At 27.0% G+C, this 23,806-nt stretch overlaps 1 protein-coding gene and 1 long non-coding RNA gene across 5 annotated transcripts; one reads left to right on the top strand and one right to left on the bottom strand.

Moving 5' to 3' along the window:
* Nucleotides 1–345: 345 nt before the first annotated feature.
* Nucleotides 346–22,981, bottom strand: LOC111690142 (protein fem-1 homolog B). Of its 4 annotated transcripts, none has more exons than XM_046954850.1 (8): nt 22,837–22,981; nt 22,406–22,651; nt 3,380–3,775; nt 1,583–2,395; nt 1,283–1,509; nt 1,117–1,219; nt 920–1,046; nt 346–841 (listed from the first exon to the last, which is right to left on the bottom strand). In XM_046954850.1, the coding sequence occupies exons 2-8, from the start codon at nt 22,643–22,645 to the stop codon at nt 678–680; spliced, it is 2,070 nt and encodes a 689-aa protein (XP_046810806.1). In that variant the 5' UTR covers nt 22,646–22,651; nt 22,837–22,981; the 3' UTR covers nt 346–677. The 4 variants fall into 4 exon arrangements, with proteins under 4 accessions (XP_046810806.1, XP_046810805.1, XP_046810807.1 ...); XM_046954849.1 differs by having other exon boundaries at nt 22,719–22,936; XM_046954851.1 differs by lacking the exons at nt 22,406–22,651; nt 22,837–22,981 and adding an exon at nt 18,077–18,204.
* LOC124420760 lies at nt 18,683–20,782 on the top strand. The gene is made up of 2 exons (XR_006941360.1): nt 18,683–18,905; nt 18,981–20,782. It is a non-coding gene; the product is annotated as an uncharacterized LOC124420760 (long non-coding RNA).
* Nucleotides 22,982–23,806: the final 825 nt, after the last annotated feature.

Here is a 23,806-nt window from a genome sequence, read left to right as displayed (position 1 = left end):
AATTGGTCTAAAACGCGTAAGTATCTTATTCAGTTTCCCTAATACATACCAACTTACATAACCACTTTAAGAACTTTGTGGTCGATTCATAAGTTTCGCTTTGATAAACATTTATATTATTTACTAAAAAATTTCGTTCTATTCTTTATTAAAAAGACAAATAAATATTAAGCAAATTAGAATATAAAAATAAATATATATTTATATTAAAAAAAATAATATAATTACAATTAAAAGAAGTGAACACTAGGATCATGTTTTTACAAAATTTTTACATACAATAAAATATATTGTTCCTCATGGTAAGATAAACATTTTTGAAAATTAGAGATTGAGAGTTTTTTCCAATAATATATTCATGTTATGTATGTATGTGTTTGGTTGACATACAATAGATAGATACAATTAACCATTCTCACAAAAAACATCGTCAACAAAAATCCAAAAGGGCGTAATTTTCAGAAAATACAATTGTTTTAATCATGATTTTTTCTTTAATGTACTATATTATATTATAACACGTTTGAATATAAATGTCCCGTCCGCCAAGACATTGTTTAATAATGTGCTTTTATGACTTTTTAGTTGGGGAAATAACTAATTTTTTTGTTACATCCTTTTGAATTTCTTTTGATAATGTCGGTGTTTTCCAAACAGCGTTATAAAAATGTTCAGTTTTATGCAAAAAACTTTTCAGCACTATGAATTTGAATATAAGACTCTAGAGCAGTGGGTACTAAACCTTGATATTTTATTTTATTAATAGCAATACAGCGGGATGCAATGCATTTTAATGATGTTAACGAATTTTCATAACCAAGTATAATGTTTTTTAAACCAGCTGGAAGTATAAAATTTGATAAATTTCATTAAAAGTACATAAAACTGAGTTTTCAAATATATCTTTTTTAAATCTTACCAACATGAGCGACTTGAGCTGGTGTTAAGCCTTGGGCATTAATGGCATCCAAATGAGCTCCTGCATCAACTAATAGTTTTACAATTTTTTCAGCATTTGGTAATAAGTGGGGATTATCTCGAGGAAACTGAAAAGAAACCATATTAATATTATGCAATAAAAATTAATTAAAAATCTAAAATAATAGTTTTACTTACACTAGCCACTAGAGTATGGAGTGGAGTATTGCGCAACTCATCTGTAGCAATAACAGAAGCTCCAGCGTGTACTAATAAAAGTGCAGTTCGAAAACATGGAAACCTAATAAACACAAAATAACATATTTATCTTTAGAATGTAATAAATATTTTATATAAAACTTACTTGCACACATCGCTGGTAAAGAAATCGTCAACAGGTGTCCTTCCATTTACTGCCATATGAAGCAAAGTTTGTCCATCCGCAAGTCGAGTATCACATTTTATAAATTTTTTGATTGTATTGTACAAGAGATCTATGTGTTCTTTATTATATTGAGGCTGTTGTGCCAAAACCTTTGTTATAATTTTTATAAGATATAAGGCAGATGCTACATTTTGTTCATTCTGATCCTTTATAAAATATAATAAGAGATACATATTATTATATACATTTTAAATAAAATCAAAACAGTATGATACTTACGGCAATCATTTGCGGCACATCCTTGGGACCAGGGTTTACAATTTTGTATTTATTTCGTTCTATTTCTTGCTGACACTTCACTAATACAGATAAAACCTGAGATAAATCTAGTTGAACGTCTTCAATGCGTAATATTTGTGAAAACAGTTGCGCGAAACGCAGTAAGTCACGTTCCACTGATACATTATTCATCATTCTTAAGTCCATGGCATAGTTCCATAGCGTTTGGCATTGATAGAATCGACCTTGATCAGCCATTACTGCACCTCTATAAACAATCGGCTGAGGCAAATCAGGATTATTTTTTCCCAGTATACGCTCTCTTATGGTTAAAGATTCCATGTGAATTGAATGATGATTTAGCCTTATTGCTTGCAGTTCAGGAAGATTTTCCGTTTCGAGCCAATTGTCATAAGCTAATTCAGGCGGGATAATTCTTTTTTTTATTATCTTTTCCGAATCTGAATATCGCATTTCCATTGCTCGCAATAAATGCGTATACGCCTTTTGAATGCTATAGTTGTCTTTATCATTCGCAAACGACGCACCTAATAATTCGAGTGCAATTATTATGTCTTCTTTTTTCATAAGTCCAGGTCTATCAATAAATAAATTAACTACATCCTCGTGAGTACGTTCGGCTGCATTTAAAACAGGTGTTAATCCATGTTCATTTTCTTGTAAACGAGCTCCATGATCAAGCAGTATTCGACATACCTCCAAATGCCCACATTCAGCAGCATAATGTAAAGCAGTTGCTCCACAAAGAGCTTGCTCGTTTGGGTTAGCACCATTTTTTAATAGAGTATCCACCTTAAACAAAAACAATATAAAAAAATAAATACATTCGAAAAGAGTTCAACTAGTAGAAGTATCCATTTAATGACTCTTTTATTTGAGTTAGAATTTATACATAAATATGTATATCGTTTAAACATGAAATCGAGCAAAAGTATTTTGTGATGAATTTTAGTCTTTAGCTAATTTCTTTTTAATATTTCTATTATACAGAATTTGTAAAAAGGTGAATATTGTAATGAAAATCGTTTTAATAAATGTAAAACAGATATTCGTTAAAAGCATTTATTTTATTATTTTTTGCATTGTTAGTATAAATCAAAGAATAATGTATAAATTTTATACATATCTGAATATTCTTAGCTCGAAATGGCTAAATTAAATACAAAATTTCGGGGTAAATTTATTTTTGAAAATATTAATCCAGTTTATCATACATACATATGTATACATTCATTTGAACAACTGATGGTCTGTAGTATTTTGTTAGTTAACTAAAGATAATGAATGACAAGCTTCAAAAGTAACACAAAAAAAACATACTTCTTTCACTCCCACACACACTACACAAACATTGCTCACAAAATTAATCAAGAAGTAGACTTGGATTTTTTTGGAATTTAGGACGAAACGAAAAAAATAATACAAATGGGTAACTTCGAGTCAAGGGACCAGATTTTTGAAATCGATGTCTTATTAAGATGAGATTTTTTGGCAAGCATTACTATTGGATTGTAGGGCAGACACAAGTTTTCAGCTCTATCGAACAAGAACAAAGTCAAAAGAGTACAGTATTTTTTTGTAAATTTTTTTAACTCCCTTTTTTCTCAGAAGTTTAAGTTTTCTTTAACTCAATACAAGTATAGCTTTTTCTTAATTTGTCCTTATTATAATAAATTATTTCTCTAATTTTAACGATTTATTTTTATTTTTTTAATTATATATAACATAATAACTAAGAAGAATATGAAAATTATTTTAAAACTTTAAATAACTTACAACGTGAGCATGACCTTTGTAAGCAGCAATCATTATACACGTGTTGTTGTATTTGTTGCCCAAATTAACATCTGCTCCATGTTCAATTAAATATTTAACTATATCCAAACGTCCATCGTAACATGCAGCTCGTAAGGGAGATGATTGAGCTTTTGTATTGTGGTTAACATTTGCACCATTATTAACTAATAGTTTAACAACCTGTAAGTGACCCAATCCTGCAGCCACCCATAACGCTGTGGCGCCGTAAACCACAAGTCCGTCAAATATTACATTACACTCCCGTTCCAAATCAACGCTGTAGTGTGAAAGCAAGGTTTTCACATACATAGTATTACCTGCCATAGCTGCCATTGTGAGTGGTGTAACAGATTGACCATCTATTTCATCAAATTTCTGTAATTACATGAAGAAAATATGAGGTGCAAAATTTATTACTAAATGGCAAAATTTAAGCAAAAACTGGAAAAAAAACTATATTTCCCCTTGTATATGCTCTTGGAAACTTTAAAGCTGTTAGGGCACTCGTTAACGTTATCCTATCAGCCTAATTATACCCTACACCACTTTGGTGGGGAGGGAGGGTATATTGGGTTTGTTCTGATAAAGTAATCGTTCGTTCATGAGTCGATTCGTATGTTTTGGGTCATTCGTCACGAATGTACTCTTTGTAATCGAGAATGAAGACAGTCGTCACTTTAGTGTCCTCCTTGTAAGCGGAGGCGGAGACAGTCGTCTTTCTACTTTCCTCCAGTAACCTATAGGTTATAGTCTTAAAAGTTGTTTTTGTACTTCCGAAAGACAGTCGTCACTTTAGTGTCCCCTTTGTAAGTGAGAGCGGAGGCAATCGTCTCTTTAGTCTCTTTGTAGGGTGTAGATTGACGATAGGAAGACAAGCCCATGTTAAAATGGTCGGTCACCTGGGTAGTCAGGTGGCTAGGGGCCACCACAAGTGGTAGGTTAAGTGGTCAGTTCGGGACTGTCCCGTCGAACTGCGGGGTAATATGTTTAAAATACACTATGGTGAAGGGTATATAAGATTCGGCACAGCCGAATATAGCACTCTTACTTATTTTTTAAATAATCTACATTTTTAACATACTGGTTGGTGTAGGGTCTCATATGGCTATGCCCGACTTTACATTCGGGCATGGTGTAGGGTCTCATATGGCTATGCCCGACTTTACATTCATACTTGTTTTTAGCATGACAAAGTTTTACAACATACATCGGCAGAGCGTAAAATTTTCTTCCCACACTAGCACTACTTCACTTTGTGTGATTAATCGGCCATTTTATATTTTACTTCATAAAATGTGCAGACTTTTTATTCTCCTTTAGTATAAAGGCTAATATAGGAATAAAATAAATAAGTCAGAGTTCTACACTGAAAATAATATATTCTATTTTCGTAATATTTACAAAAATTTCGTGTATAATACGAAATATTATTTAATAAAACCCTTTTCTATTTTTACGAAAGTACGAAAACCTTCCGTAATATTTTTTTTCTTAAATTTTAGTGAAATTAAACATAATGATATTAATTATATTATGATTAAATAAAACTACATTTTTATAAAATTTAAGAAAAAGTATAATATTATTCTTGAATTATTTCACCGTACAACAAATTGGGAAAAATTGTTGCACACATGAGCAAGATCCTATACGTTGGAAACTACATACTTGATATAGTTAAACTACATTTTTGGTTTTTTTATTTTCTGATCGTTTCTTCCTTTAAAAGGACTTTAAAGTTTAAAAGGAAGAGTAAGTATAATTATATTTAGCTTAAATTTGGTTTGGTCTAGTAGGTCAATATAGGTATCGATTGAAAGAGGAGAATAACAGTATTTTTACAAATAAAATAGTTTTAAAATGTTAGAATAAAAAAATAAAAAAATGTCCTTTTAAATTTTAATCCTTTAATATCCTTATTTTCTATAGTCAGTTTTTTTAGAAAAAATATATATGTTATATTTACAAATATGGAGTTGCAGACTCCCAAATTTTATGTCTTTATCTTTATTAGTTCTTTGTAAAAAAATTAAAAGTTAAGATGTATTCAAATTAAAATTTTTTTTTGAGAATATTTTGTTTAATTTAATTAATTATTTATACCAATTACCTACCCCCATTATCCCAATGTCTGTTAATTTTTTATCCTAACGTTAAATTGACAGTTTTCAGACAAAATATCTACCAATTAAACATAACCGGTGGTTGAGATAATATGTCTTAAAATATATAAAATTTTATTTCGTATGATTATGACGATTTAGTGATTAAAACATGCATGTTCTGAAATCTAAAATCCACTTCAGGATAATATGATAAGCGCAATATTAATATAAATGTAAAATATAATATAATTAATATAAACATTAGTATCACGATGAAAAGCTACATAAAAAACGTTTATATATGTAGACATAAATCTCTCCTCTTAATTTTATAATATACGTATTAAAGGCCTGCTTATGATAGCGCACACGATATTTGTTTAACAAATTGTCGCATTTATTTGACTCTAGCCCACATTCAGAAAATTAGTTTTTCTTCAATATGTCGCAATTGAAATAAAATTCAACATAAATATTTTATTTGCTAAAATAAATCACATTTGAAAGAAATTTACAACTGGTGTAGGGTATGATATGCTCGGCCAAGTCCGGCTATACTTTCCTAACTTGTTTAAATATTTATGTATATCATGGTTTACTAATTGCACATGATATACCTTCGCACTGTTGTATTTTTAATAAAAACTATATAATAAACTACTTTGATAACATTATTGGGATGTCAAAGATATTTTTAAAAGATATATAGAATTTAGAATAACTATAGAGTTCGGAATAATTGTGTTAAATTAAAAAGGAAAATATAATTTCCAAGAAAGGAGTTTTAACATGAAAGGATAAAAAATGCAATATATCCTTAATCGATTGTTATCTTTTCATATTCTTCAAAGTTTCCACTTTTATCATAGAGATAAAGAAACTCGGTTCCACAATAACAAATTTCTAATTTTTCTACATAATATTTTTACAAAAAAAGGAAATTTTTAGAGGGGAAAATTTTATTAATTAATTTATTGAGATATTTAAAAAATATTATAAAAATTAAACAAATGGAGCTATGTAGACCAAATTTCAGACTTTTTTACTCCATTCTAATGTCTTTATTATGAATATTTTTTGTTGAACAATTTCGTATAAAATTTCAAGGATAATAAAGGATAAACTTTTATAAGGATATTTTTTACATCTTTTTATTCTTAAAAAATAAAACAAAATACAAGATAAAAATACTGCAATTGTCCTCTTTAGTTTGATACCCATATTGTAATAATAGGGTGGCTTAAAATATTTTATAAAAATTTTTGAAAATTGTATGTACCTAAAATTTTAAAGTCCTTTTAAAAGGACAAACGATCAGAAAATGAAAAACTGAGTACGCAGTTATAACATATAAATTATGTGCTTTCGTATGTATATGGTTTGGTTCGTGTGTGAAAAATGGTGTTGGACGGTGTTTTCATAAAAAAATTTAAAATTCGTGTGGAGAATAATTTTGAACTAAAATTAGAAAATTTATTTTAAAATGAACAAAAATGTTTGAATATATTAATATTTCGTAAATTTTACCATATTTATTCAAAATTCCCTTTTTTCAATTTATGTAAATTAATTTTTTCAAGAATATTTTGCATTATACTAAAATATTTCGTACAATGTGCGAAACATCGAACGATGCGTACAATGTACGACATTTTCGTATATATTAAGCATGGATTTTTTCAGTGCATATTCGGCTGTGCCGAATCTTGTATACCCATCACCAACTATGTTTAAAAAACAGTTTTTATTTATTTTTAGAACTCAATTTAATTTTATAAAATTTTAATTAATTTTTGTATTTTATTTAAATTTTACATTTTATATGTGCATCAAAGTAACTAAAAACAACAATAACAAATAAATAGACCATTTGTAGTAAAAGTCACATTTTGAATCTACATGTCACACAACCAACTGTAAACTGTATTAGCGCAGAAAGAAATATTAACCGTTGTACTGTGCTACCACCGTCAAACTGCATTACCACCCTCAAACAAATATGAGCTGTATTACCAACATATTACTGCTTTATCTACTTGTTGTTTTTATGCTTATAGGAAACTGATCGGAAACCGATTATTCTGTGAAATGTCTAAAGAAAATTTATATTATTCGTTAAAAATTCTGATAAAGTATAAGAATAATTACAGAAAATTTCTGACTTCAGACATGTCAGAAAAAATTCTTTACTGGGTATTTTTCCAATTCACAGTGTTGTTGTTGCTTATTTAAAAAAAATAAAAAAATTAATTTTTTTAATGAAAATTTCAGAGGTTGTCTCGTATTTAGCTCAAAAAAGTTCAAGTAACACTGCTATTATTTTTTACGTTTTTTTTATCTTGTAAATTACACATATTATTTTAAAGAATGAGTTTTAAATCACTAGTTACCAAAACGCCTATAGACATTTTATTAATCAAAGTGAAAGGTAAACAAACTTTTTTCTTTTATAGATATTACCGCAGGATACGTTATATACGGAGATAAGGGAGTTGTTATAGACCCTTTCCAGAATTTAGCTCCTGGCCATACCGAAGTGAACCACCGTTTACGATTCATAAAACAATTTTGATCCATTTAAAACACTTCACTGTCAAAATACAAATAACTTATTTTTCTTTTAAACATTACAATGTCTTCACACACAATTGCAATAATAAAATGATAATGTAGATCCTGAATTGTCCTTCATAGCGTATACATTTCTTTCAAATACATATGTATATAATGAATGTACATATGTGTACATAAATACCCTGCCAGCAATATTATTTTCCAATACACTTTTAATTAACTTTTGCAAACTGACTACAAGCTAAATATAATGTTTTACTACCGTCGGATTTTTCGAATATAAAATAACCCGTTATTTTGAAAACTCCGGTTTTGAATAAATATCTTTATTAGCTTTGTATTCGCAGATACTTACGGTTTGATTTGGTGAAAATAATAAAAAATAATAATAATAAATAATAACAAATCCAACAAAATTTTAAAAATGTTTGAGTTTTTATTAGTAATTATTCCAATTAGATATAAACACAAACGTCGTCCAAAAATTGTAGTAAATGCAGAATACCAAAGTTGTATGGGGGCCAACGTCTATGGCCTTATAAAGACTAGGTTATGGTAAAACAAATAAATAAGTGTGATACCCTACACGAGTGACTATGTTCAAAATGTGAATTATTATTCTCATCACTATCTATAACATAATTTTCCGACCCTATAAAGTATATATATTTTGAATCCTTATAGACAGCGGAGTCTATTAGCCATGTCTATGTATGTTGAAATCAGATTTAAGAAGACCCAGATTTTTGCGAGATCCGAATGTCAATAATTCTATCAGACATACGATCGAATAGAACGCTATTTAAAATCAGCAAATTCGGTTCATAAATAAGAAATCTAAGAAGACCCCAAATATCTGCGAGATACGAATTTTAATAATTCTATCAGACATACGATCGAATGGAATGCTATTTAAAATCAACAAATTCGGTTCATAAATAAGGAAGATATGCAAATTTCATAAAAAATTTAGATTTTTAGTCATGCTCAGACAGAAATATTAAGTTTAAATGTGATTCTGAGCCGATTGGTATACTATAAGGTTTGAGTAGGACTAATATTTTTGGATGTCACAAGTGTTTTCATCCTTATTAAATGACGTAGACTTTTGGGTGTAGTCCTTATTTGGAAACCCTTCTGATGGCAGTTTTACAATTTTAGCAATTTTGTTAAGCCAATTTTTAGAGAATTTTCATGTGAATTATAAAAAATTTAGTTTCTGCAATATTAAAAAATAATAAAAGATCGAATCGATTTGAAAATATATTTTCGGAAAAAAAATATTTTTTATTAAAATGTCAACCTATAAATTGTGAAGGTTAAAATGCATATAGTCCATTAAAAGTTTATTGAGTTGCTGGCAGGGTTTTTATAAAAATGCAGTTACATACATACACATGTTCGTATGAATGTACATAGTATGTATGTGCACATGGTTTTAGAAATTTAAGGGTGTTTTTCATTTCTAAGCTAAAACTCTCAAGTACACTCCGAATAATCCATGCCTAATGATCATTTAATATTTACGTTCCGTTCTCTGATAAATCAGCTGACTCGTTTTAGTTTTACGGAAACCTGTGCAAGTCGTTAGTTTGACCATGAGACTATCGTTGGGAACGAATGGGATATTCTAAACGAGTTATGAAATGAAAGCATCACATATTAAAAGAAAATACAAAAGCATTTCTTTGTGTGAAACTACAAAGTATTTACCGCAGTTTTCTTGTGTAATACATGAATTACTTTCAGTGTATGTATGTTTTATCTACTTACAGCTGCTATACATTTAGTGAATGTTAAAAAGGTGATTAGGGGAACGTAACGCATTGTTTCATTATCAGCTGTTGGCAAATCTACTTTTTATTTTTTTTTTATATTTTTGAAACATGTATGAATATAAAATCCTTTAATTGTTTTAATTTTATATATGTACATTAGTGTTAAAACTTTTATAATTCAATTATTAATTCATAAATATATCTATTAAAAACTAAACAAAATTAACGGAGAAAATCGATTACACAGAATGCTTCCGGTCCCGAATATCGAGCAAATCGAGGTTCCAATGTATATTAATTGGTTGCACAGTTGCTCTGAATTATTTTAAATGAAAACTATATTTTTTGATTATAGAATATATAATAATTATAAATATTTTTATAGTTTCAGCGAAATTAGTTGAAAATTGTAAAAGTTATTACAAATTCTATTTGAAAATTTAAAATTTATTTTTTTTAATAAAAAAATATATATTACGAAAATTACACGCTTTTAATGAATATGATACAAAAAAGTGTAGTTATAACATGCTAAAAAATTGTATTTGAATTTCGGTTGGTTTCAAGATTCATTATGTTTATAAACAGCCATTATTTAAAGTATAAAGAGGAAGTAAAAATGATAAGTAAATTAAAAACTATTTTTCATCTTGGACTTATAAACGTAGACGTACTTCATAAACAAAATAATATAAAGATCTCAAGATTGGAAGTCTCTTAGACTTCGTTCTACTTTATTACAAGCCCAGTAACACAGGAATACAAATATTTGAATAAATATAAAAAATATTATATCCTTAATTATGCCAAGTCCTTTCAAAAAGGAAAAGTGGTCAGAAAATTTAAAAAATTTAAAAAAAAAATTAAAACCGTTTTGCATATTCGAACTCCAATTTAACTTGTGTTTGGTTTTGTTCAAGTCCAAAAAATAATGTCCAATATTTTCTTACGTTGATTTCCTTATACCTATGTCAAGAAATTATTTTTTTCATATTAGACTAAAAATATAATTTGTTCTTTCGGATGAAATTTTCAAAGGACAAAAAAGTGGATATATTACATTTTATTTCCGGAGATTGTCCTTTTTCATTCGATACACATATTGGCGAATATTATTCAACAAAAATATTTTAATTAATTTGAACATACAGTGATAGACAATCGTTTGTACGCAACATGTTTTCTTTTATTTTTAAAGCCATTTTTGGGTTTATTGTAAAACTTTTTTTAGAAACGATTTTTATTGTCAAAAATAGCATTTTGACGATTTTACCTCTTAATTTGACGATTTAAAAAAATAATATACAAATTTTCATACATTTTATTATTATTTTGTTTGTTATCAAAAAGAAAATCTAATTATATTTGTAATATTCTAAAATTAATAAATAATAAATGGTATAATTTTAATATTAAAAAAAATGAAATGTAAATTAACCCCAAAATAAGTGAAATATTGCCCCAAGGATAATATGAAAAGTAATCCCAATTTTAGGAAAATTTTCCGTATATGTAAATGAAATTTCACATCAATTTTTTTGGGAATTTTACATTTTCAAAAATTTAACATTTTTATTAAATTTTAAACAAGTGGCCTAAAATAAAATACACATATTGGAGTATTTTTTCACCAACAATTTTAGGATCATATTTCATTTTTTCTCAAAAACTTAATATAATGAGTTTTGAAGTATTTATCAAATTATGCAGATAATAACAACTCAAATCAATTGAAATTAATGAAACTGTCTCGATAGTTAAACTATAGAATAAAAAATTAGTAGAAATGTCATCAAATATGTTTATTATCTACAACAAACAGTTTTGATGATTTAATGACGATTTCCAAAAAATAATTGACGATTTTTTCTTTCGAAATTTGACGTTTTTGCACCCAAATCATCTGGCAACTATGACCATAGTTATAAAATAATAGAAAAATATTATAAAATAATAGAAAAATATTATAAAATATTTGTCTCTAATAAAAATATTAGACAAAAAATTAATTTTCGTTAAGAAATTCGTTTGTACGCAGTCATGTAATTATTACTTTTACGAGACTAATTGAATTCTTTTGAACGAGTGTTGGGGTTTAGATATAAAATTAATATATTTTATAGCCATACGAGTTAGAAAAATCTTTATAAAGATACATTATTTGTAGAAATTGTAATTTGATCGCTGTCGAAGCTAAATTAGGAAATATTTTATCAAAATGTCAAAATTTAGGATTATTTTGAACAAGATTTTTTAATATTTCCTAAATGGCTTCCTTAATCGATTTTACGAGAATAATGTTACAAAAAAAAAAAAAAACTAAAAATTATGACACAAAATCCCTATTCTTTTAATGAAATAAAGACAAAACGCCGCTTAAAGTACAAATTACATTTCGATTGGGAAATTGTGTTGCATTAGACATGTTTCTTATACAAATTTCATAATTCCATCGGAATTTTTTCTCCCAAAATTAGATTTGGAATATTATTTGATTTATTAGAAGATTGTTTAGCAGAAAAATAATGGAAAATTGCGACTTGAGATGCAATTTCTATCCAAAAATGGCTATATGACAAGGGTTTGGATTGATTTTCCGACAAAGATTTTAATCTCTTCCTTAAACAGGCGGACTTTTAAGACTTTAAGACTTTTTATGCTTATTATAAATTATGTAAAGTGCGTACAAACGAATGTCTCAGACAAATTCGATTCTTTTCTCTGGAATTGCTAATAGAGCAAAAAATATTAAATTTTATATTACTATTTTGTAACGAGGATAGTATCAAACTATTTCGCAGACTTTTTTTCTTAAAACACTATTTACTTTCTTTCAAAAGTTAAAAAAATATGTTGCGTATAAATGCATTTTGAGTAAATCGATGTTGAAGTTTAACATCATTTTTCTCAAAAACTGATCTATAGGATTTTGTGATTTTTTTACCATATGTTTGTTTTGAAATGAAGATTCTGAGGTAAATTTTCGATCTCATCTACAACGGTAAAAATAATGGCGTTTGCTCTATACGCCATCTCAAGCACATTTCCTTGCAAATGCATACACGTAAAGCAAAATAGCATTAGAAAAGCAATAAAGCACACCTAAAAATTTTAACAAAAAAAAAAACAATTTATTCATTTACAAAAGTAAAAACTATTTATAATGTTATTAAAGAATATGACAAATAAACAAATTAACATCTTAAATTATTTGAGTTAAGTAATAATTTTTGTCTATTTCAGAAACTAAATAGCAATTTTAAATCAGTAATTTTTTAATTTTGAATTTTTTTCTTTTCTCCTAACGATACTTAAATCTGTTTCAAAAATATTTAACGGTGTTGGTAATTGATTTTGGGAACCTTTATTATATTTGCTGTTTGGAAAGTAGGCTGCAAAATTGAGTTTTTAAATTTTATTGTAAATAAATTATTTTAGTTATATTGAAGAAGTTTTATTTTAGTAATTGGAAGAACCGAGAAACGTAATTGGTTAGATATCATAGAAAAAATTTTAAAATCTGAAAATTGCATTTTTACAATCTTAAGTTTAATCTTATTTGTTTTAAAATTTTTCAAATAATTAACGAGTGACAAATTAAATTTTAAACATTTCAGATATTTGTCTAAGGCATTGTGAACGCAATCGACTTCTTGGGTTTGTGAATGATCAGGCTCAGAAATTTTTTGACCTGTAAATGGTCTGACAAAAATTGCCTTTGCTGTGGCATTTTATTTATTTATTTTATTACCATAACCTAGCCTTTATAAGGCCATACACTGTTACGATGGTTTTGCCGCCCAAAACAGTAATAACCCTAATGTACATACATATTTCTGGAATATATCTAAATGAAAGTAAATAAGAACATTATTCTTTCATTAAATTTCAACATAGATGAAAAACAGATAAAAATTTTAATTTTACTCATTACACTTAATCGACGACTTTTTTTGATTATGTATACTGATCTTGTAGTATATGAGCGATATGTATTTATTTAGTCTAATTGTAAAGTACAACAGTATTCTATACACAAAGAAGAACTCCAAATAATTACTTACAACAGAAAAATATATTGAAAACTATTAGTATTAAACAAGTTTAACTCTATATTGAGCAAAATTTTCAGCACAAATCAATTTCAAGAATTTGTAAAAAGTTCTGTTTTGAAGTATATAGAGCAAAACAGACACGATATATCTCAGTAACCAGACGGGATAGCAAAAAACGGATTGCAGATGTGTAAAATTTGGGGTTGAAAACCTTTAAAAAAATGTAAAATTGTATCACGGGGTAATATACAAAATAGATTTTTTGTATACACTAATAATCAGAGATGGGGGTAGTGCACTAATTATTAACTATCACTAATTATTAGTGGTAGTTCAAAATTATTCACTACTTTTATTTAAGTTTAGTGATGATTTCAAAAATATAAGCCTCACTCAATTATAGTAATAGTGATATTTAAAATTTTTAACTAAAAATATTTTAAAAATAGTTAAAATATTTGTTTTTACAGCCTAGTGAAATAAATTTTTCTACACTTAATTATTAGTTCAAAAAATATTCCTGCACTATTTTTGTTTTCAACAGAGAAATGCTTCACTCAATTGAAAGTTTAAGTTAATATGTTATTATATTTAAGGAAACAAGTTGTAAAAAGCTATTTAAATACAAAAATTACACAATTACAATAAAAACAGAAATAAACAAAACATAATAAAGTAAAAATTAGCTATTATTGGCTTTAAGTAAAACAAGTTTTTCGAAATTGGAATCACTTAATTTATTTCTCCGAGGAGAGTCCACCATTCCGCTAAAAGAAAATAAACGTTCTACTGGAGCAGAAGAAGGCAAAGGCGTGTTAAATTTTAAAAACATTTGCCTTATTTGTGGATATTTGTTGTGGCTAAAAATATCGGTCTCCGAGCTTAAACGGAAAGCACGTATTTCATTTACCTTCTTTTTGAACAAAGGTTAAAGGTCCTAATATTAAAGATATTAATAAACCAATTATTTTAATAATGTTTTCACAATTTCCCCAAAGTCCATCAAACTGTCATCGCTATCAAAATCTGTATTCTCCATTTGTATATTTTAAAAAATTTAATTATTTAATGTCTTACAAATTCTCTAATTCCTTTTTTATTAAGTTTCTTAAGTCAAAATTATTTATTATATATATGTACAGTGTCTCTCATAAGTATTCGAATTTAGGTATAATATGAAAAGAAACCAAATTTAATAACATATTTTGTATGCAAGATTAATAAGTTAATTTGTTAAACTGTCTAGACAGCCCTTAGCTTTGAAAACTTTAAAAATTCACATTTACTTAAATTAATTTAACATTTTTTAAAAAGAGTCTATAAAATTACTTCACAAAAGTATTCGAATTTTTCCTGTATATGGTCATACATGAACATATTTTACGAAACATAAAAATTATAATGAAATGGTCTTTTGTTTTAAGAGGTTACTATCAACCGAATATTGGGATTTAATAGATTCCTTGATGTGTCTAAAAATAATAATTTTTGTTATAAGGATCTGTTTTTAAACATTCCAAGATATATTTTTGGTATCGTTCTTCTGTTTCTAATTAAATTATCTGGATCTTAACACCCTTTTCGTACCACTAGGATCGATATTTTCCGACAAAGTTGGCTAGTATATATTATTGTAGATATACATAAGTACTAATATATTTTAAATTTTCAAGACATCGTAGCGGTATACAACTCCAAAACATGCCTTAACAAAACGTGATTTTATACAGTAAATTTTAGTTGTTACTACTCATAACATTCATGATTATGTTGCACATTACAACAACACTGTATGTTCAAAATTTTGGGTTTATTTTGATCATAGTAGATAATATTTAAACAGATATCAATATTTTTGAGTTAGACCATAATTATATGATGACATTCAGCCTAGAGGCCATTGGTTATAAAAAGAATGATTCCACTATATTGAATGGCGTTTCTTCGAGGCATGCTTTGGAGTTGTACACTTACACAATATATTAAAAACTTAAAACGTATAACAGCTGATATCTAAAACAATATATAGAAGACGAGTTTCCCCAAAAATTGTGACCCTAGTATTATAAAAATATACTTGAGTTCCAATAAATTGAATTAGCGATAGAAGAATGATTCCAATAATATATCTTAGAAAGTTTTAATACAGATTCTTGTAACAAAAAATATTGTTTTTAGATATCCCAAGGGGTATAATAAATTCCAATAACAAATTTCGGTTTTATCTCTGGGAAAAAAGAGGAAAAAATACAAATATTGCAAAAAATCGCCATTTTAATGATATTACATGAAAAGATGATACAAATGCCCCAAAATTGTGCACCAAATGGTCCAAAAATATATCCATTCGGTTGATAGTTACGTAATATCAAAGCTAAGGACTGTCTAGACAGTTGAACAAATTAAATTATTAATTTTGCATAGAAAATATGTTATTAAATTTGGTTTCTTTTCATATTATACCTAAATTCTAATACTTATGAGAGACACTGTATGTATCTACATATATTCAATAATCGTATTTCAATTAGAATAATTCCATGATCACTCATTAAAAAAAAATAGTGCAAAGAAAATTATTGAAGCCTTTTGTTAGTGACTGTTAACTATTTGAGTGTAGTGTTTTTTCTACACTACCACTCAATTGAGTTATAGTTAAGAAAATAAAATCACTAAACAAGTAAGAGTGCTATATTCGGCTGTGCCGAATCTTATATACCCTTCACCATAGTGTATTTTAAACATAATTGATCTTACAGTCTAGTTAATAAAAACTTTAAAAAAATTTGAGTCGATTTAAGCCGAATGTTTCGGCGGCGGCTCAAGCAACTAAATATAGTTCGGCGGCGGCTAAGCTCCGACTCGAGGCCGGTCGACTTCGACCTCTGATTCATTGCTGGTAAACATTGACGAGACGTAGATTTTGTTTTTGTTTATCGTAAAAAAAAATTGTTTTAAAAAGCACTTGGAAAAAATTTGTGTTAGTTTTAAATTTCAAACTTACATTATTCGCATAAAAATTATTGTACAATAACTCACAATCTACTCTCATATAATTGAAAACGTTTTAAATACTTTTTTCAATTCATCAAAAATATATTTACAAAACAAAAGGGAAAATTATTTTATTTTAACAAAAAATGCAAATCATATTTTTTTGCTGTGTATACTTTGTATGTTTGAATTCCAAACATACAAAAAAATACACAGCTGAATAAAACCAAATACATCTACACACACACGTGTACATCTTTTTCTATGTACAGTGTTTTTGTTGCTTTTTTAACAATTTTTTGATGAAATTTTTAGAGGTTGTCTCGGATTTTTGCTCATATCTCCGTTATTTACCGACCGATTTTGCTGATTTTAAATAGCGATCTTCTCGAAAGCATGTCTAATAGAATTATTGAAGATTCAGACATCGCCGATATCTGGGGTCCTCTAAAAACTGATTTCAACAGACAGACAGACAGACGGACATGGCTTAATCGACTCTGCTATCTATAAGGATCAAGAATATATATACTTTATAGGGTCGGAAAATTATATTATAGAAATTACAAACGGAATGACAAACTTATATATACCCTTCTCACGAAAGTGAAGGGTATAAAAATATTAGTTCTAAAAATATAAGCTTCACTACCACTAAGCTGATGAAAATTAGTGAAAAATATATTTTTTGAAATAAAAATAAAAAAATAGTGCACTACCCCCATCTCTGGTAATAATATTTCAAGTTAAAGTTAAATGTTGCTACTTTATTTGTAATTTTGCAAAAAAATCATTCCTATTTTATTCCTTAGAGCAGGAGTACCTAAAAGTTCCTTATGAAAGAGTAAATACCAATACATTAAAAAAACATATTTTTATTTAATATTTTTTGTTGCAAACATTCATACAAGGAAAAAAACAAACGATTCATATACGTACACGGCAAAAAATATGATTTGCACTTTTATGATAAACAAAAACAAAATCTACAGTGATGGTAGCTCTTGTTAATATTTACCAGCAAAGAATACGAAAGTGCTGTTGTTTTGCTCTTGCTTGAATACAGTAAAGAACAACAACCCAGCAAAAATAAAACGAAGTACAGTGTATGTACTTCCCAAAAATAACATTTATCACCACTTCAAAAGTACCACTAAGTGGATTTTTTACCTCTTTCTTTTGTTTAGATAGCACCATCTTATTTTCATAACACAAATAGTTAAACAAAAAAACTCTAAAACTGCAGAAATAAGAATTTCGGATTTTAGAAAATCCGAACGCAATCCATCAACATTGCACGTTCAATAAATATCACAATACACATTAGGATATATAATGAATGTGTGACAATGGCTTTGAGGCCAATAATTTCTGATAGCTTTACACACGGTAGTAATTTTATTAAAAAACCAAGAATATTTATTTTTATTATTATCTATAGTATTTGCATACATTTGCAAACAAAGAAATGCAGAAACACTAAAAAACAAAGAAACGAGCTTCAAATACGCAATGGTATGTATTTTATTTATACAAAATATACAACACATAGTGTGAAAAAACTCATCATAAAATAAATTTAAATTTATAAGAGATATATGTATATACCCTAATTTACTATCTTGGAATGTATTTTTTTTTTTTTTTGCAAATCTGGTATAAAAAGCACTCAAAAATATTTAAAAATTGAGTAATTTTCATATAAATTTTATTTTATTTTATATATAAATATGACATAACCAAATAAGTTTTCCATTAAAATTATGTACGCACATACATACATATGTACGTACATTATTTGCTGTAAAGTCTCGAATTAACATAGTAGCGGATATTATATTTTTCTGAAACCCCATTTACACATACACGAAATCTAGTAGATTTTATTTAAAATCTTTTTGGAAATCTAGTCCGTTTACAATTACTCTTCTTGATATTTAGGAAGATTTCATTTTTTTTAATATTTCTCGAAAAAGTGCGTGATATGAAAAACTAGAAGGTAAAATGGGGTATTTATTAAAATTCCATTTATATTAAAAAAAAAATTTAAATATAACATTATCTTTTATTTTAGATTAACTTCCCAGCAAAAAAAATTGAAGTTGTTCAATAAGAAGGTATTCACGTTTTCTCTAGTACGTAATCTAGTTAATGACAAAATTCTAATAAATTTTTCATAAGGCATGAACAATTGCACCCAATTCACTCATGTGAAACTCTATTATAGCCCAGCAAATAATAATTGATGTCATACTTTACAAATGACATCTTAATCACATCTAAAAATGTGATTATATATTAAATATTAAATATTTCCTTACAAATGAAAACCCAGTTGAAAATGATGAAAGAGATGTAGAAAAGTCACTACATATAACATATTCGAACTACATAAAACTTTGGTGAAAAACCAATGAAATTAACATAAGCATGTCATTAAACGAATTCGGTTTATTTTTGACATCCAAATATCGGATTTTTATTACATCTATTAATAAGATTAGATGTAGTTTATAGTTGTTAAAAATGAATAACATCCCTCCAATGACACGCTAATGTAAAATTCACAGGTTTTTCATCAAAATTGCAAGTACTTCAAGTATGTTATTTGTGGTGAAAATTCTACTTCTTTTTCCTCACTTTTTTTGATGGGAAGAAAAGAATATACCAAGTTGGTTGAATGTTTAACAGATTTTAAAATATATTGGATATTTTTACTCTGAATGTTTTATTTTGTTATCATAAATATAGTGCACCAATGAAAATTCGCATTAGAATCATCGAATGTTCATTGGTTATAAGCACTCATTTTAATGACGAGCTATATTTCCAAATACGAACCCATGCTCGATTGTTTATCTACACCAATTAATAAATCGTTTAAATTTGTTGTTAAATTAAAATTCGACAAAATAAGTGTTCAATTTGCAAAAAATAATTGTGTTATCAAATTCTACACATTGAGCTTCATGACACAGAACATTACATAGCATATTTCCTCGTACAGTACATTCGATTTTGAACATGACATGAAACAATAATTTCCTTTAAAGTCCAATTATCTGACATGGAACATCACATAGGATATTTCCTCGTCCAGTACATTCGATTCTGAATACGACCAAAAACTTCTTATATTATCTTTAGCTTAGTTAGTTAGTAACTAACTATATTTAGCTTAATGCTTAATTATAAAACATTTCTTTTTATATTAGATAGAAATTGAATTCTTCAAGTTTCTATAATTTGGGAATCATTTGTTTCAATACTCGGTTTTCATTTGTAAGAAAATATTTGGTTTATAAAAGCGTAAAATATATAATCGTAATAATTTACTGGAACAACACTCATAAAATGTCAATCAAAATAAAAATAAGTGTAATTTCCGTTTCCATTTCGAAAAGATCTGCATTGGAAATTTACAAAATATGCAAAACATAAAGTAAATAGATTTAAAAACTAGGTCATGATACAACCATTACCAGGTAGAATCAGTAGAAAGAGTTGTCGTATTTCTGCCTTATTAAGTTATACCGAATGAACTGAAAATAAAACAACTACAAAATGTCCAAATAAAAACTACGAAAATACCATGGAATGATTCTCGAACACACACGCAAACAACATTACACACTTTTATATCCTGTTTTTGTTTTATTGGCTTTGCAATATTTTTTATTAATTTATAAACATTAACGTACTTTTCTACCTATTCTATGTTATTATAGTTATGTTTAGTTTAGTTTAGTTTATTCATTCTTATACAGAATCCTAGCCAAAGGCCATAATCGGATCCAATAACACTACTTAATTAGACAACATTCAATTTTAATAAAATAACAATAATAATAAAAGTAAATAAATAAAGAATATAAATTAAAGTTAAAAAAATGTAAAAAAAATAATTATAATAATAATATAGGACATTTTAGCATATAATGAGATGAGCTGAATGAAGTATATGTAAATTTTATATTTAATGGTGTATATAAATAAAATCTAACAAGCAGTCTTTTTTAAAGCAAAAAAAAAAAATACTAAATTTAAAGTTAATACAAATAGAAATCAACAAGCATATGGACAAGGTATCATTTAAACAAGTTATTCAACGCATATATATCAATAATTATAGAGTTTTAAGTATTTGAAATTACCAACAAAAAAAATTTAAATCACTCAGTTAAATATCATTAACAAATTACTCCTTATTAACAAATCATTTCAACATTAAAAAAAAAAAAAAAAATTACAATAAATTACCTATAAATGCTCATTTCCTTTTTTTTTTTTCAAAAACTAACAACAAAAAAAACTATAATGTTATGAACTAGTTCTCTTTATTTCTGATAATATTGAAGAAAATTCCATTACTCTATAATTTTATTAGCCTTCTTCTAAAACTTTTAGTTGATTCATGATTTCAGAATTATAAGTAAATTTTATCCTTTTTTTACATTATATTTGGTTAAACGTTTCTTGTAATTATTATTTTATTTAAAAACAATTTGAAAAATACGTTATTTAGTTAAGATAATTTTCAAAAATTTTCAAATGTTTAAATCAATGTTTATTGGGAGTAAAAAATAATTGATTTCATACTTTACAAACTTCTTCTTAATCACATCTAAAAATGTGATTACATATTATTCACTTTTATAAACCAAATATTTTCTTACAAATTATATCCTAGTTAAAAATGAGATGTAGAAAAGTCATTACAAATAACATATTTGAAGTACATCAAGGTTTGGTGAAAAACCAGTAAAATTTTCATAAAGAAACTGTGTTTTATTCTTGGCATCCAAATATTGGATTTTTACTGCTTCTAAAACTAAGATAAGATATAGTCCAGAGTTGCAATAAAAATAGTTTCTTAAGAATTATTTTTACAAATCGATTAATTAATATTTTATCAACTTTTTGTGCAGAACCATTTTCGGTACGGTTCCCGTTATTCAATCTACTAAAATGTAACACCAGTTAGTTTAGACTTTTATAGTCAAAGTATAACTTTATAGTATTATAGCTATAATTTGTAAATTTTTTTAGTTCGTGCACTAACCAAAACAATTCAAACAAATATTATTTTTTCAAATTTGCTTTGAAATTTTAATATCTGGCAATTCTGTTTTCTTCAAATACACAAACCACAGTGTGCAGATATATATTTTAAAATTATAATTTTAAATTTAATTTAATTCTTCTTAATTCCGGGTTTTTGAAAATAACATTGCATTGTCTTCAGGTGTCTTCATGTGTACCAAGTTTTAGCCAAATTGGTCTACGGGAACTGATCAGTTACAAAATTTGTACCTTCTAACAAAGCAAGTTAAATAAAAGCTTTTAATAAGATATATCCAAATAAAATCAAAGATTTCTGACATACACATATTTATTTAAGTATGTGTGTTTGTATACGCATAAGTATGTAATAAGTAACGTGGAAAAATAATAAGAGCTTTTTGAGATCTACAACGATTTTATATAAATTAAACTTACCAAATTTAATAGATAATTCCTTAATTCTGGATTTCGTATGTCATTCATCGTTGCCACCAACTGTTTAGCATGATTAAGTTTTGCTGTCGAATATAACACAGTCAAAATGGATGGCAAAACTTTAGTTTCATTTGGAAACAATTGCTGAACCTCTTCAGTTAGTTCTTCAATCATAATGCGTGTGTGTATATCAAGATCACTGAATTCACTATCTAAAAATAATTGAATCCTGGAGCACATATGTTCCTAAAAAGATTATTCCACATACAATTTGTATAAAAAAATATTGAGTTTAACTGCGACAATGACTAACAATGACGCATTAAGTATATAAATAGCTTGCTGCAATCACTGTCCACTTTTAAATATTCAAAAACTCTTTAATATTTAACTCTATTTAATAATTTATTTATTACTATTACAAAAATTACTATTATATTCCGTTCCTTTCCAGCTTATTTTTCGATTATCACAATTATCGCATTTAAGTATCAGTCAATAATTGTTATTTTTTAGAATAATCTTTAAACTACAGCTGATCGCAGTAATAGCAACTGAAAGATTTTTACATTTAATTTAGCGATTTTAAAATCACAGTACTGAGGAAAAAGAAATACAGACTGGTAACATTTTTTAGCTACAAAAATAGGGTTCTATAAATCGACTTTCGAATAATTGAACAATCGACTTTTTGTCGAAAAAAGTCGAAGTCGATTATTTTGTTCCAAAAAAGTCGATAACTCGACTATCTTCTGTGAAAAAGTCGACTTTGTTATAAAAATCTAAAAGTTGTAAAAAGTCGAAAAGTCGGAAAGTCGGAAAGAGTCGAAAAAAGTCGAGAAGTCGAAAAAAGTCGGAAAAATGTCGAAAAATCGACTTTTCATAAAATGCAGAAAGTCGATTTTTAATTGTATGAAAAAAGTCGAAAAATCGACTTTTCGTTTCAACTATAGACCCTACTAAAAATCGATTTTTTAACTCATTTATTATAAAATTATATATACGTATGAATGTATGTATGTATGTATGTATGTATGTATGTATGTATGTATGTATGTATGTATGTTTAGGGTATATGGGGTTTTCGTTATTTACGGTATATATGTATGCATGTATCTATGTATGTATGTAAGTCAATTCAATAGCTGATTGTTTTTTAATGAAAGTTGTATAAAACTGTCAAAATGTTGCCAGATGTAAAAAAAACATTTATTTGCATAGGTACCCTACAAGAAATGTATGACCGAAACTAACACATACAAAATGATTTTACTAACACACTTGCAACATTTTTCTTTAAAAATTGCTAAAAAAAAAATAGTTAATGAATAATTCCATCAATAATGACGGTCAAATGACCGGTAAAATGACTGTGATGTACTCAATGTGTGATAAGGGGTT

The sequence above is a fragment of the Lucilia cuprina genome, chromosome 6 (genome assembly GCF_022045245.1).
Source record: "Lucilia cuprina isolate Lc7/37 chromosome 6, ASM2204524v1, whole genome shotgun sequence".
NCBI classification, from domain to species: domain Eukaryota; kingdom Metazoa; phylum Arthropoda; class Insecta; order Diptera; family Calliphoridae; genus Lucilia; species Lucilia cuprina.
This window is presented reverse-complemented; position numbering and strand designations above follow the sequence as displayed.

What these genes read in the sequence shown, in the direction of transcription:
- LOC111690142 (XM_046954850.1), bottom strand. Translation starts at nt 22,645, where the DNA reads ATGTGCTCCAGGATTCAATTATTTTTAGATAGTGAATTCAGTGATCTT. An exon ending in TTTACCAGCGATGTGTGCAA is followed by an intron (nt 1,220 to 1,282) that starts GTAAGTTTTATA and finishes TGTGTTTATTAG; the next exon opens with GTTTCCATGTTTTCGAACTG. An exon ending in TCCATACTCTAGTGGCTAGT is followed by an intron (nt 1,047 to 1,116) that starts GTAAGTAAAACT and finishes GTTTCTTTTCAG; the next exon opens with TTTCCTCGAGATAATCCCCA.